The sequence below is a fragment of the Artemia sp. Qi Xiang Cuo genome, chromosome 18 (genome assembly GCF_049724085.1).
Source record: "Artemia sp. Qi Xiang Cuo chromosome 18, ASM4972408v1, whole genome shotgun sequence".
In the NCBI taxonomy this organism is placed as follows: Eukaryota; Metazoa; Arthropoda; class Branchiopoda; order Anostraca; family Artemiidae; genus Artemia; species Artemia sp. Qi Xiang Cuo.
In genome coordinates, this window is record NC_142811.1 from 19,730,084 (window position 1) to 19,746,855 (window position 16,772).

Genomic DNA, 16,772 nt, shown 5'->3' on the forward strand with positions numbered 1-16,772 from the left:
TCAATCAATAGGGATTTTTCCTGGTTTTCCCCAACTATACAACTCTGATGGTCTGCTTCTATCTGTTTTAATTTTGCCCCCCCCCCCCCCAAGTGTATTGTAACTTTTGGTAATTTTATCATTACTAACTATTTATTAAGTAATACATTAGTTCTCATTGTTACTATTAATAATAAATAATACTGTTTTATGATGTCCTCTACAAAAGTCTTCTCTATATTTTCAGTGTTTATTTTGCATAATACTATGTGATAATAAAATGTTGTTTGTGGCTTAGTGCTATTATAATGGCTTACTGCTATTATAATGGCTTACTGCTATTATAATTATAATCCAATTATAATTATGATATATATAATTCCATAATTCCACTATTTCAATTCCAGCGAATAGAACCTGCATTTGCTTTTCGATAAAGTGTTTCGAGTGTGTTAAAGTGTTACAACCTTAAAGGTTTTTCGCGTAAGAAACGCAGGCAAAACAAAATCCCATGAAGTGAGTAGTGCGTTTTTCTGGTAAGATTCAGGAAAATGGTCTTTTTCGGAACCACGAAATTTTGATTTCCTTTTGTAAATAATCAAATTCAACTATCTTTTACTTTTTTTTTTTTTTTTTGCAAATTTTTAACCTCAGCCAATAGAGTCTGCAAACAGTTTAAACGATTCATAAAATTCTGAAAGACTACAAAACACAAAATTTTTTATCAGAGGAAAAAAGACTGAAAGATTGCAAAAGACAAAAGACTACAAAACACAGTTCTGAAAGACTACAAAACACAAAAGCTTTTATCAGAGGAAAAAATCGTCCATGCAAGTGAAATTGCTTATATTGCCTTTGATATGTGTATTTAATAATGCTAAATATATTAATTTTATATTTAGTTTCACCTTAATGAGTGTGACAACATCATACTTAAAAAAATTAAAACCAACTGTAGCTTCAAATGTAGATAACCTCGCAACTGTAGCTTCAACTGTAGGTAGCTACTTCAAATGTGACCATTGCAACTGTTGCCTCAATTGTAGGTAGCTATTTCAACTGTAGCTATCCCAAATAATATACTCCATAAACCCCATCAAATGAATACAGTGATGGGAATAATACTCGAATGTCTTAGAATTTGCCATACACTAGTAAAAAAATATTGGCTTTTCTGTATTCTAAACTTCCCCGTAGACTTGGTTCTTACACCGTGGTTCATAGAATTGCCACGTTTATAAATAGCTCACATCAAATCCTCTTTATTCAAACACACTTTAAGAAAATAACATAGTAATAACATTAATGTCGCTCATTGCTGACGAGTAGTCGAGCATTCTCTGTATATTCTTCCATTTTCGTGAAAAAAAAGTTAAATTTACTATTTACAAATGAGTTGCCATTCTTGCTTGTTTCAATTTATGGTTACAGTTCTTTGGCAGTCATCTTTACAGAACCTGAAAACAGAGGTATGACTTGAAACAAAAAGTAAGCCCATAGAAAACTCTAATTCAGTCTCCATGTCCCATCGTCAGCTCTTTTTGACTATAGTCCAAATCTGCATCCTTCTGTGCTCTTTGGTTTTCAAGCAAACATGTTCAAAAACTTCGAAAAAAGTGCCAAAAGTAGGGAATTCTACGGGAAATATAAGTAACTAGAGGAATGATAGTAAAAGTTTCCATGTTTGGGGAAGGGGGTGAAACTGAAGTCCCCACCCTCTGCCTATTTCCAAAGGTACTTGGATTATATACAAAGGTATTTTTAGTTTTTTGAAATGTATTGCATTTTCATTTTTGCTTTTATATATAGTTGAAAATGGGATTTTTTCTGTATCTTCAATAAAAAAAAGTACTTATGTATGATTGCTTAAATACTATAAATAAACATTATTTATAATAAGTAAATAATATACATAATACATATATAGTAAGTATAATATATAATAATAAAAACTGTATAAATATAATAAATAAATGCTATAAATACATATATAAATATTAAATACTTGTAAGTATAAAAACACTCATAAAATACATATTAAAACGATACAAATGGCTCTTTTGTCGATTTAATGTCGTCTTAACATAACGTCAATTAATTGCCATTGCTGGGTTCATTGGTAGGCAAAAACAAAGTTTTCTTCTCAAAGTAGTTGAATAAATGCTACTAAATTACCCCGCAAGAAAGCTTTGTTTCAGCTTACTTGATAATAACTGCCCAAGGAGTGGAGCCCTCAGAAACGCAGTCGTACCTCTTTACTCAACTAAGGGAAATAGGGATTTCCTATGAGGGTGTTAAGAGGGTGGCTCTGGATAGATTAGGAAGGAGGAGGAGCGTGTGTAGCTGTGTTGACCTCAGGCGGCTTGGTGCTGCGGTGAGTTGCCAGTAGTAGTAGTAGTATTCAACTAAGGTGTTCTTTTCTTCCATTCAATCAATGTACTAAATCCAAACACTACGCTCCCCACGCCCTCCACGGTCCTCGCCAGCCTCCATTACCGGGAAATAGGAAGAAGAAAGGAAAAAGGCAGACATATAATTGCAGTAATAACTCTGTAACAAATAGAGAGAGAGAGAGAGAGAGAGATAAGTACCAAACAAGTGACACTTTTAAGCCGAGGTATTCCAAGTAATATAACACGCAGGTTTAGTATTAAAATGTTTTTAGTTCGTTGTCTACTTTTTTTTCAGAAACTCGTTGAAATAAATGGTGGAACAGCTGAGCATCCAGACGTAATTGACGAAGTTCTTGAAGAATTGAAATTTATTCCAACTGAAAAAGCCACTGATGTTGAAGGATTAGAAAGCGGTGCGCCCCCTGTTCCCAAGGATACTGAATTCGATATTAATGTATGTATTATTTATTTCCCTCAAAGTCGAGGAGTATATAAGATACATAAATGGAATTGCTAAAATACTTTGAATAAAAATAAATATAATTCAAATCTCAAACTTTTTTTTTAAGGGAAAATCGTTTTGTAATCATGGATTTTGTCCCATATCGATGTTCCGTAGTCTTGTTCTAATTCATTTTAAGGTCTTCATGATGGTTTAAATGGAGGTATTTATAAAAAATGACTCCAATTTTTATCCGGAAGGCTGGCAAGAAAATGAGAGGATATGATAAAATGCTATCAGGGAGAGGAGGGTACGAGAAGGTGGATAGTAGAGTAGGTGGGTAGAAGCAGGTAAAGGAATGACTGATGCTTTTGAACATCCATTTTTAGGCCTGTGTCGCTAGATATATCCATATTTTAGCCTGTTTTTACATTTTCGGATTGTGTGATGCTGAAATTCTGTGCTGTATGATACTAAATGTACCCTTTGGAACAAAAAAGACGTTTTTCAATTAAATGACCTCCTAAATAATTATTTTTCAAAATCACCGACATGCTGTGTCACCAATCCGACCGATCTGATCGGTATCTACCATACCGATCTAGATTTAATATCTAACAAAAATGCGAGCAGTGATGTATCAGAGCTGCACCTCGGTGCGTTCATCCTGGCATTTTGTTGTTAGAAATCTTTTAGGGAATAGGCCACTAAGGAAGCCACTGAAGTCCTAATGCCGCTCTCTAGACTTCACCTTTTATTTCTCATAATGGTACTAAAAGGCACAATATTGGGCCATTGCTCATTCATAAACATCAATGTTGAAACTTAAACATTGCCCTCTCAGAAATTTTTTGGGAATAGAACTCTTGATATAAAAATTGCTTTATTGTACCTTGAATACTTTTGAAAAGAAGGATCAAATGACCTTCAAAAGAAGTCTTTAACAATCCTCAAAAGAAGAATTAAACAGCTGATTTTTAATAATACTTAAAACCCCAAATCATATATTTCAATTTTTCTCCCCTCCTATGAGAGCAATAACTTCTCATTCTGAGCTATCATAGCCGGGATGGAGTTGAGTGACTTTTTCTAACAGAATGTACGGGTGAGGAGGACCTGAATGCTCATTATATATTCTTCTCAGTACATTCTAGACCAGACTAGTGGTTTTAAAATTAACATTCTTATTTGGACGGTTGGATCGGACTTCTAAATTTTTAATTGCAAAATGATAAGGTTGAACGCTTTTATGCAAATCTAAAGGCATTTAAATACGTTTAAGGCGGCACATGGCCTTTGGACTATGTTTGTTACATGCCTAGTCTTAATGATATTGTTTAGGTTGTGTTTGAGCCCAATTATCATTTATAGTAAGTAATTATTTTTAATAATCACAAATAAGAACTGAATATATAATAATTAGTTAATTTTACTTTAATTACTAAACAAATAAATAATTATTTTTACTATTTTATTTCATAACACGGGATATTAAAAAAAAGTTTTTTTTTATTATATGTGCAGAAGAACTTAAAATGCTTGCCTGTTTAGTTATTATGAACATTATAAGGGTTGAATTTAAAGTTATCGCCATTTTAGGATGAAGGTAATAAAGAATAATTAATTGTAAATAATAGCAATTGATTTCGGTAACACGACCTAAGTATTTGTTTTCTTACTTCCCAGTACTTTCCACTGATCTTGCACTGTTTCTCGAGGGGTCGAGTTAAGATAATATAAAATAGAAAACGGCAGTTCGGTTAAATAAGGCTGTAGAGTATAGTAACTTGAAGATCTACTTTGTTGTTACTAGTATAGTAAACTGATAGATGTGCTGTATTCAAATTACTAGCCGGACATTGAGTAGCCATGTGCTGCTCAAGCAGAAAAGGGTAGAGATAAATAAGATGTATAGGAAGGAACTCGGCTGAATTTTCAAACGCTTTCTTTCGCGCAGATGATTCCTGCGTAAATGCAGCTTCTTTAGGACCAGGAACATCAAGTCGTGACAAAAGCGCTGTATTTATTTCGTATGGAGGTAAGCGCAAAAGAAACTTTAGATATTTGTCAAAAAACGATATAACTTTCTGGTTATCTGTCTTTCTCAGCCAGAACCATAGGGGAGATATATGGAGTGGCTTTACGCTTTGCATACGCTTTACGTATATTTACACGCAGCGTGATCTTATGTATTCCAAATTAACAGTTGGTCTAGAATTGTCAATAGCGAAGCTATCTCTCCTGATCAAACGAAGTCACCTCTAGCTCTTTGGCCATATCTTGGACACCCCAAAGGTACGGTATGTCGAGACGTCCTCATCTTTGAGCCAGCACCTTTCTGGAGACGACAGCCGGGAGGCCAGGAGAAGAATCTTTTGCAAAGATTCAAAGACGACCTCGTACCATGGAGAGGCTTCTGGAGGCATGGTCGGAGATGGGACAGGGACTGGCTGAAGATTGACGGAGAAGCTGCTGCCGACAGATCGAAGTGGTCATCGAAAGTAATTTCAAAATCCATTGGTGCCGGGCAGGACACTTCATCGTCTTGTTCCCGTCGAAAGCATTACCGAACGTTAATAAGACTAAGACTACACAGAGAATATAGTACCCTGTCTGTACTAATATTCTTGTCTATTTCTATAGTAGTTTGTATAGTAACTTGTATAGTAAAGGTATAGCAACTTGAAGATATGCCTTGTTGCTGCCACTATAGTAAACTGATAGGTATATTGTAGTCAAACCATTAATTGGATGTTGACAAGGTCAATACTAAAGAGAGTATATAGTACCCTGTCTGTATTAGTATTCTGGTCTATTTTTATATTAGCATGTCTTTAACGGCGGTGGGTGGGGTGGGGGGGGGTATTAGGAGATGATTAAGTGGGATTCTTCCAAGAAATCCATTTTAGAACCCAAAGTTAAAAATTTCGTTTTGACATCTTACCCCGTTTTTGCAAAAAAAAAAAAAAAAAAAAAAAAAAAAAAAAAAAATCAAATCCATTTCCACGCTGCTTATAAAGTTGGTGCTGCATAAGTTTTTTCTTTAAACTCGAATGTTTATTTTGGGTTCTCAGGCACTGTAGAACTGTAGCGTCTTCTTTTTCCAAACATGAAACACATTTGATACCGCGTCACAAGGCTCTGAGCCGTGTTGTCACAGCCTAGTTCAGTTGCTGTTGCTACTCAAAATTCATAGGTTTATCCTGATGTGTACATCGGAATCGTGAGTGCGTGAAACTGGAGTATGAATCTTGTGTGGTTTTAAATGTGTTTCACTCTTTTTTAACGGAGAGTATAGCCTTTGTCGATATTGTATTATTATTCTATATTATTCTATTATTTTATAGAGTATAGCCTTTGTCGATATGGCGATAGCTCTTGTCGATATTGTATATTCTTTCTACTGTGGTTCTCAGGATACAAACACGCTGATTAACTGCGTCAAAGCTCAATTTTTGTGTTTGCATAGTTAAAAATTAATGTCTGAAATCATTACTTTTGGCCACTGCTTCAGTTATTTTTTTTAAGACAACTCTAAGAGAGCGCCATAGAATGCTAATATTGATGTGTACAAAGGGTTTTCACCAAGACTGAAAACTTTAAATCTACTACGAAACTACAGAAAAGGTGAACTGCTTTCAATCAATTTCAGTTAGTTTTTCTTTTACAAACATACCCATTGTCCAAACAAGATAGTGGTGAGACTTTAGTATCAATGTAAGCAAATGTGAAACAGGGTATAAAAGGATCCCTGAAAAGGTGTAGCAAAGTGGAGGTTTCTAGGATATTGATTCCATCGACCCCCGCTCCGCCCTTAGAGTAAATAGTGCTATATTTTGACCACCTTCTGTTCAAAACACAAATCGTTATTTTCCTTGCATATGTGATAAGCTAAACCTATCTTCTTTGCAGACGATAGGGTGTTATGACGTTAACACTTCTGCTGGTCGATCAAGTGTTACTTGATTGGCTTCATATTTATGTAATATTTGTAATGTAAACATGAAATCTTCTTTGCAGGCGATAGGGTGTTATGACGTTAACACCCCTGTTGGTCGATCAAGTGTTACTCGATTGGCTTCATATTTCTGTAACATTTGTAATGTAAACATGAAATTTGATGAGAGCTTGAAATCCGCTCATATGGAATCTGAAGAGCATTTGAACAAACTAAAGAAAAAGGACAAGGCAGAAGGGGAGGAGCATCCTGAAGAGACGGTAAGTACCAATGAGCGTTACCAACGGCTTGCGTATGTAAAACGTGATTCTTTTGTCTTGGTTAGTGAAGCTAGAAAATTCATATAGGGGCTGGGGAATAGGGAGGATTTCTGTTTTTTTTTCTGTATGGAAAGTTCTAGGTGACTTCCTTATATTCTACATTGCTTCAATAACTTTGGTACTGTACCAACACTTACAAAAGTAATAAAGAGAATTGCCAAAGTATGGGGATCCACCTTCATCAGGACTGTGTACTTGAGGAAATCGAGCCCATGGGCCGATTACTTATTGAAAGAGTTGAGTGTTCGATTCACTTCCTCAGGGGTAATAGTAACTTGAAGCCACCTTTGTCCCTAGCTTGTTTACTGAAGAGACGAATCCTTCCTCATCCCTGAGGGGATCTGATTCGAACGAATCCTTATACTAGCTGAAAAGCGCATTCTTTTCAGCGGTTGTGAGTCTCCCCTCTTTCCATTCAACCCCATGCATCTCAGGCAGTCTAATCAGACTGCATCTAAGCAGTCCTCACTGCGTCTGAACAACTCTTGAGCCAATCAAAACCTCCTGAAGTCTCTCCTTTTGGACTATTCGTTTGGAGGTAGCCTCGTGGATGGGTTGTTGTCTATTGAGGCCGAACCTACTGCCAGATCGTCCCACGCCTTTTCTACTACCGCCCGTTATCCGCTCCATCCCAGCACAATCAATGTATCTCGTAGAAAACTCCATATAGAGTATATCTACGGATATTTTCCCATCCATAGCAAGGAGGGCAGTGGTCCTGAAGCTTCTTGCTTCGATGGTCACTCCTTCAAACTTTGGAATTGAAATCTCGGAAGAGTTTTCTAACATTGCCAATTGTCCATCTTCAAGATATTTATTTGCCTCGTCTGCCGTTACGGCTCGTCAGTTGACTCGCCAATTCTGTACTGCCTCTTTTGAGGAGACACTAGATTGGCCTGACGATTGGTTTCCGGACGCTTGGCGTCCTCCAGTATCCCGTGGTACTCGGGACGCTGTCAGGCTTTCTTGTCTGTCCTCCCAGGGAGTCTAAAAGCGATGTACTGGTTTGTGTTAACCAGCTTCTCGGTTCTTCTTCAATGGCTGCGACTCCCTTCAACTCATCGTCATTCCAATTAGCTCGTTTTATTCTCGCAAAACGGCCATTATGCTCCACAAGGTGCTAGTGCCGCTTATCGATGCTGATTTGTGGTAGTTTCACGCTTGGTAGATTATTTGACTTTATTTTTGCTCATCCGCATATGTTGACATGAGACCCGAGGCAGATGTGAAACTTCTGCCACAGCCAACAGCAATACACTTCAGAGGGCCCTCATCCTCACTAGCTCTGAATTGGGTAGTGGATCCGATTGGACCCGGGATCCCAATAAGACCAGAGTTCCCTGACACATTTGTACTTTCAATCAACCGCCTGCCACCATTCAAACAAGTATTCATACCTACATTCGCACCAACATCCACATCAACATTCATACCACATAAATCACTCCATCTGTTCACTTGTGATTCAGCCACATCTTAAGGGCCAGAACCTTTGGAGTGCGCCACTTTCGGGACTATATCAAAGGTACATGGACACCTCGGGCACATAATTGACGAAGTTCTTGAAGAATTGAAATTTATTCCAACTGAATCACATGCTCAGCGGGGAACTTGTAGCTTCCGGCCCATACTCCACAGCTAGGGCACCTCCCCATTCTGTAGATCAACCTTTAGGGTTGGCCTGCAGTGACCCCCTTGCCGACTTCACACCGTCTACATGTATCTGAGTCGCCCCGAGAGGCTCTTCATCATTATTAGTTGTGCTCATTTTGTTTACTCACAGGTTATATGACGGGTGCAACGCCCCTACCTATTACACCCAGGCCTTTAAGATTGCCATACCAATGGTACCCCTTTAGTTGATGTTGCCTTTGACTGAAAACATTTAACCATCCCTTTGTCAGTTGGTGGACATCCTTGCCACTGTCCAAAGGGTTCAATACTTCTGCGACAACCCTACGTGGAGGACGGAACTGGGAATTGACCAAGTATCCAGGCGTCCGGAAGGACCAAGTACTCCAGACTAAGAGAAATTATGCCGTTGGTCATCCGAGTATCATAATTCAAGCTTGGACCGGGGGTCCATGGTGGAACCTTTCACTGAACAGATCCATAGACCTAAGGTTGTCCCTAAATCTTCGGATCGCGGGAAGGCTGCACCCACCTTCTTTCAGTGCATCATATGATGCCCTATTCAGGGACAACTCACTTCCCATGAGTAGTCTGCAGTCCACAGGCCTGGCAAGGTTCTCTGCAGAACCGTTGGGACTCTGTCAAATAGACCTTGTTGCTAAAGAGTTACCCTCGTCCGCCGATCTCAGAGTAGACCTCCCGGACACACTGTGATTGAGCGAAGACGCATTCTTCCGATTTCTAGTGTGTTGCTTAGTGGATATTCGATTAAGAAGAGCCACCGAATGTTGCCATAGTAACCAGGTGTGATGTCCCTCTCCGCGCCTGCCGAGCTCATTATCGCTTACACCTCCCATGGAGAGCGCTCGCTTGGGGACAACTCGTCTAGCGACGTTGAAGTAACTGTTTCTAATTGCATAATCAAATACACAGGGGTCATAGAGAGAATCATAGTTGCTCCCGCTCTTTACCTGTGCCAGGGAAGTTACCCGTGCCATAGACCAGGCTGTTTCTCGTCATTTTGATTATTTTTTAATTTTGGATAATTCACTAATCAGAAGGAACCAGTTTACTGTGTTGAAATTCGCTTAAAACCTGTCACTAAGCCAAAGAAATGAAGGAAAGAATCAGTGCATTTGTGCAAAATGCGAAATAAATACAAATTATGCAACGGAAATAAATTAAAATTAAATACAAAAAGTTGAAATCTGTACAATGAGAATACAAGTAAATGATTCATTCTCTTTTCATTTATTTCTACCACATAATAATAAAGATAAAAGTAACAATTCAATTTTCATTTCTACTCCTATGAAAACCTTGTCGTCACTTCACATTTCTGCTTAATCTATTAATTTTATGGATTCGCTTTCCAGTAATGCTCCTCCTTGACTTTTTTTTTCATAATTAGTTGCCCTGAAGCTTTTGTTTCCTTTTCAAAATGATGCTAAAACTTATCTGAGTTATATTCAGAACTACATAGATATGAAACTGATAATTGAGTTAGCAATTAATTAATAATTCTCTCTATATATGTCAGGAAATCCCTTACACTTTCTTCTTTCTTCTTAAAGTTAATTTTTGTTAGCCGAATCACTTTGATAGTGTTTTTTGCTCTTTTTTCTAAAAATTTGACAACACTGGGTTTGCGGATGTTTGCCAAATATTTATCAATTGGCGAACTACTGTAGGATCAAACGAGCTCCTATTAAAAATTCTCATTTTAGCTTTGGTGACCATTTAACCACATTTTCCATCTCACAACAAGAAACAATTTATGAATTACACCACTGTTATAAATTTTCGTTTGCTTTTTGGTTCTAAAACCAAGTAAATAAACTTAAAATCAAGTACGATTTTTCATCTTATTCAAGTGGCTCATTCACGAATCACCTACAATTTTTAAAAGCTGATTTGTCTTAAACTCTCCTTGCAGGTCTAGCTTAATACACCCAGTTTTAACTAGGAGATTCAATGTATTTTTACTACTGCAGAAAACAAATTATAATTTGTGCAATAAGTTTATACATCTAGACTTGAATAAATGCAATTGAAAAGGCCCAGTCGAGAAGAAAAAACAAAACAAATTAATATAAAATTTAGTTAGAATGTCACTAGCTACACATTTCAAATCAAACCCTAAAAATCTGCTTTCTAGGGGTTAAATTACACGTTCGGACCGCTATTTACGTTTTTAGAAGATCTTTCTTTTAAATTTGTGTTACAGCTTTTCTATCTAAGCCTGTGCACAAATTGAAGTATCTGCTCCTTACAAGTCTTAGGTTAGATTTTTTCGCTTGAAAGCAGTTTTAATTTGACCGATTGAGTCCACTATTATAATTTCAATCCAAATGTGGGAATAGTAGATCCATATATTGGGCTCCAGTAAAGTGAAATCCTGGAATCGAGTTGGAAAACTTCACACTTTTGTGCAGAAACTCTAATCAATTCTGCTTTCTAGGGGCTAAGTTACGTATTCAGATCGCTATGCACCTTCTTATGAAAGACATCTCTTGAATTTCTATTAAAAAATTTTCTATTTGAAAAGTGAACAAATGACCCATTTTAATTTGACCTATCATGTCATCCTCTTATGATTTCTGTATAAATTTTGGAGTAGTAGACCTGAATACTGGACTCGGGTAAAATAAAATTGTGGACTTGTGCAGCAAGAATTCACTTTTTTCGCGTGGAACCGTATATGTTTACGTAGGAGTTAGCGTTTGGTACAACTGGCTGTAGCATCGTGTTTATGATGTCAAGTAGCTAATTGGTAAAGATGTTTTCAGACTTTTTGTGTTCCTTCTTCGTTAATTTCCGAAGTGTTCATATCACAAGTGCAAAAATGTTTCCGATTTTTTTTTTCCGTAGAAGCTAATCATTTCTGTTTTCGAGAAGGCAAATTACACATTCGGATCGGTGTGTACATGTTTAGAAGAGATATTTTTTAAGTTTCAATTAAAGTTTGTCTATCTAAGCCCGTGATTCCCAACGTGGGGTACAGGCTCCACCGGTGGGGCATCGCATTATATATATATATATATATATATATATATATATATATATATATATATATATATATATATATATAATATATACGTCCAAATTTTATTAATAAACCCAGATATCTTCAATCAGTAAGGATTTATTATTTCCAAATGTTTTCACTGTAGTTTAATTTTGATACTTTCTTTTTTTACCCTAAAAATGAAGCTTATAATGTTTTTGATCTCTGAGTTCAAAACCACACAACCATCTGTTGTGAGTGTGTTTCTTTTCTTCTTCTTTGTAAATCCGATTAAAGTGGTAATTTTGTTTTTTACTTATAAGGAATAAAGAAAGATAATTGTTACTGCCCATGTGTGTCAATCCTGTACTCATGTAGCAAAAATTCACTTTTTGCGTGGATACATACGTGTTAAAAGTTGGTACGACCAGCAACTAATCGGAAAATATTGTATCAGGATTTTTATGGCTCGCTTTCGCAAATTTTCAAAATGTTCAGGTATTTCATGGCCAGTATCAAGTGTCTTTCTACGAAAATATTTTGAACAAAAATACTAATAAATGCAATAAAACGGTAGGTCAGATAAAGTATTTATTTTCAGCAACAGTACCAAATTAAGCAAACAAGGAAATTAACCGCTTGTGCTTGTGCAAAGAGGAACCCTTGAATACAAAGAGTTCTGAGACACTCCGATATTATATACACAAAAAAACCGGGATTTGAAGTCAGATATAGGCTATTTCTCTTATGTGATAGATAATAATTCCAATAGATTAAGACATACTTCCTGAATCTTAGAGTTACGTAGCTTATTAAAAATTGTATGATGCAGTATATTGAGCACTCAGGACCGTCATGATGCAGTAGCGATTTTGTCCTCGCTTGACAATTTGTAAACAAGAGGTTCTCAAACTTTTCAGCTCCCCCTTCCACTTTGGTGATCTCCATGTGTGTGGCCCCCTCATAAAAATAATTTTAATAGTCAGTCATAATCAGAGCCGTATCCTGGATTTTTTCAGGGGGGGGGGAGGGGTACAAAAAAGAACTTAAAAAATGCATTAATTTTTTTGGTTCATTTCGTTACGTTTTTTACGAGTCAGACAAAGTGGGGGGGGGCCTCTGGATGCGGCCTTGGTCATAATAAATTAAATTTAATAGTGGTTTACCGATAAAACAACTAACATTTTATAGATAAGGACTCGTGCTGATTGTTACTGCCTGTATGTGATGTATAAATATACCCAATTTTACACACTATGCTATACTCATTGCAAATTACGCAAATTTTTTTCTGTCTTTCCAATAGAATATTGATTTTTTATAAATTTTTTTGTGCTCCCCTCCCCCTTGGGAGGGGAACGCATCCCACATTTTGAAAATTTCCGATGTAAGCAAAGATCAGTCAGTATGCCAGTTCTTGGTTTGGCCCACATCTGATCTTACGCAATTATTATTTTTATATCAGTGATATTTTTTTTTTCTTTTTTTTTTTCTCTACTATTTACATGTATCATACAGCGGGTTAAAAATAAACTATTATTTTTGTTGATATAGCAGCAGCAAGCTGGCTCATATCTAATACTATTCAGTGTTGACCTCTCCTAAAACCAGCATGTGAATCAGAAGTATAATTTTGTTCAAGAAAGTTAAATGTAATTTCTTATAAAGTCGAAAATACTACACTATGAGCTTTTCGAGTATACTAATGCTAGAAAAAAATGTAACATTCTTCAATATTATTGCTTTGACATGGGATTTTTGCTGAGCTTCGTTTTTCCCCTTTCCCTTTCTGCACCTCTCTCTCCCTCACTCCCCCCTCTCTTTCAATCCTCTTATTAATTTATTTTCCAATTATGTATTTTTTTAATTTGTATACTTTAATAGGTCTTATATTTAAATTGTAGCCCCCCTGCTATCTGTACTTTCTTGAAAATTCTCTCCTAATAATAGTTTGTTATTTTGTGTAACATAAATGAGCAAATTATTTCGTTTCAAATTAACTTTTGTCTTTATTAGGCTGAAGATATGGCAGGTATGGACATAGTGGATGAAATAAATGAAGAAACTGGTATGGAAGAAGACAAAGAACCAGAAGCTGAAGAAAAAGAGGTTGAAGAAAATGAGGAAGAGGAGGAAAAACAGGTTAAAGAGGAACAGCAAGAGGGGATAGAAGAACAATCTAATTAAAAATCAGATTGTATATTTGATTATTGCTACTTTTGACATATTGTCCTACTTTAACAGTGTTTTTGATAAAGTAGAAATAAATGTGAGAGACATATTTTATTGTTTTTCAGTACTTTTAGAATCAATTTTTTTTTAATGGCAACTGTTTTATAAGGTACATCTATTGACAGTGCTTTTAAAAAACTTATGAATAACTATAAAAATCAGTTCACTTTTTTTTTCTTTTTTTCTTTTTTTTTAAGGTATTCTGAGAAAATGGTATTCATAGTCAATGGTTACAGATTGATATCTACTGTTGATGGTACCAAAGGTTAAATGAAAACAAAAGAGTGAAATAGAAAATAAATAAAGAAAAGAAAAAGTGAAATAAGAAAATTTGAAGGAAATTGTGAAATCGAAAAGGAAAGACATATTTTGCAACCAATAGAGACCTCTATATTACAAACTAATTGAATTAATCGGTTCTCACTCGTTTGGTAATGAGGAAATATAACTTGGGCCTTTTGGATTACTGTAGACAAAGATGGTACAAGATTATACATTTCTTTGGGGGTAACATACAACTTCAATGGGAGAAGTAAAAAATAGATAAAATTTGGATAAATGCGCTGACAGGAGACTAAAATTTCAATTGCTAATTCCAGCAAGGTTTCTTCTAAGAATTGGGAGGTTATTTTTTCAATTTATTAGTTGGGTCATATGAAAATATCAAATAGTAGCACATCTGGTGCTTTATTCAATGACAGGAAAACCAAATTCAATAGAATTGCCAAACATGGCAATTAAGCAGAATGTTAAACAGCCCAGTAGTCTCGATCAAATCGTTCAAAGAAAATTAAGTTTAGCCTTCATTTTTTTTTTTTTTTTTTCAGTACATCTTTATCTAGCAAGTAACACCGTGCTTATAAGAATCCCGATCTATGTCAAGGTATATGACTAGACGAGAAAATAGCTAGGAAATTCAGTCCTCGCTAACGTTATAACTGAGTTACCTGCACAGATAGTATATATGTTACCGTGAATGTTCGAAAATCGTGAATGTCGATATTTACCGGTGAATGTCCGAAATACTTTTTTTTCTCCTTGGATTTAGTCAGTGTTGCTAGTTAACTTTTTCAATTTAATGCAAGCTTTTATGATGACAGGTTAGATTGAGTTAGGTTAGGTTTTTAACCCATTTCTGATATTTATAACCAAATTTAACCTAAACTAACATAGTCTCAGCTAACTTTGACCTTTACCATCATAGCTTGCATAAAACTGAAAAATCTGACTCACAAAGCTAATTGAATCCAAGTGGAGAAAAAGGAATTTTGGACATCCACCGATGAACGTTGACATTAACCATATTTCGGACATTCACGGTAACATATATACGCTATGTACAGCGTTAATTTAACTTCAATCGAAATTTTTTAATTTAGAAGTATGGAGCCGTCTTTTTGGATTCATATGTTTTGGTGCTTTAATGCTAAAGTGAATTATTTACTTAAGAAGAAAACGGATTTAGGCCTTGGTTTTTGCACTTTGCGACCGTGTGTTAATCGCCAATAACTTTGCCACGAATCAACAATCGTAGAAGCCTTAAAGGTAGAGTGAACTATTTATATAAGGAAAAAAATGTATTTAAGACTTTTGTATTTCGCAGCCATGCGTGAATTAGAAATTAACTTATTGGGAATTAACAATCTTTGGAGCTTTAACGCTAGAGTGAATGATTTATCTAAGGAAAACGTGAATTTTGGTAATCTTCGGCGTTTTCTCACCATGCATCAATTACCGATGAACTTGGCTTCAATAGTTCAAAGGATGTTTTGTTGCACGAAACATTTTGCCAAAGAGTGGAATGCTGAAACAAAATGTGTTTGGGGTTTTTTGAATTTCATTTCGTGTATTTTTTATCATTTATATTTGTTTATTTCTTATTTGAATTTTTCTTATTTTCATATTCATTATTTTAATTATTGTTTGAATTTTTTTGATTTTTTTTGGGAGATCACTTTTTCGTACTTATTTTCGTAATTTTCGTAATTTTTATGTCAAAAGCTTTATTTGCTAACTATTTCTGAATGTGAAAAGGTTAGGTATTATGGGAATTGGAAGAACTAGGTACTTGTTAATTTCGCTAGGTCAATATAAAATATGGAATCGATGCCAATCGATTGAACTTGCTGAGTTTGAAACATGTTGATTTGCCCAAGAATCCAATAGGTACGTAGGCCTTTAGACGATATTGATAAATAAGCGAAAGCCTGGTATAGAATAAACTTAGATTTATCTACAATTGAAAAAAAAACAACATAAATTTAGGTTTGTGCTTCTAACAAGTTATGTGAAATTAGTTACTAAGCTATAGCCACTTTTATGTGAACTGTCCAAATACCAATTTGACCATGTCCCTAAGCAAATAGAGAGGAAATTAAAAAAGAATAGTCAGCACTGTGTCTGTGGCTTTAATAGACTTTATCATCTCTTGGAAAAATTATTAGGGATTGTATAGCGGGTTGAGCGTGAAAAATATTCCGAAATGCATTTTAGTGTCTACCTAGTCAATTATGGTTCTAAAGCAATCATTTTATGTTCAATTCAAATGTACCCAAAACAGATCTCTACGATGTTCTATTTCCCTGCAAGCGGTGACAAAAACAAGAAGCAAAGGGCTAGGCACACGTAGGTGATTTCGAGAACCAATTTCAGCAAGGGTGTATTCCACGTCAAGTGATTATAATTAATGATGCTAAGAGGCGGGGCTTATTGACGTTTTTCTGTGATCAATCATCATTAATTACGATAATCATTAAATACGCTTAATTACATGCCTAATGCTCTAAAGCCCTAGTACATTCCTTGTCTA

The 16,772-nt window shown here is 35.7% G+C and overlaps 1 protein-coding gene across 1 annotated transcript in view; it reads left to right on the forward strand.

Moving 5' to 3' along the window:
• The window catches only part of LOC148941294 (uncharacterized), a 75,588-nt gene extending 61,576 nt beyond the window's left edge, over window positions 1–14,012 (forward strand). The window contains exons 8-10 of the mRNA XM_089103970.1: window positions 2,668–2,826; window positions 6,835–7,032; window positions 13,748–14,012. Of these exons, the coding sequence (XP_088960096.1) occupies window positions 2,668–2,826; window positions 6,835–7,032; window positions 13,748–13,918 (528 nt within the window). The 3' untranslated portion in view covers window positions 13,919–14,012. The remainder of the gene's footprint in view (window positions 1–2,667; window positions 2,827–6,834; window positions 7,033–13,747) is intronic.
• The last annotated feature ends 2,760 nt before the right edge of the window (window positions 14,013–16,772 follow it).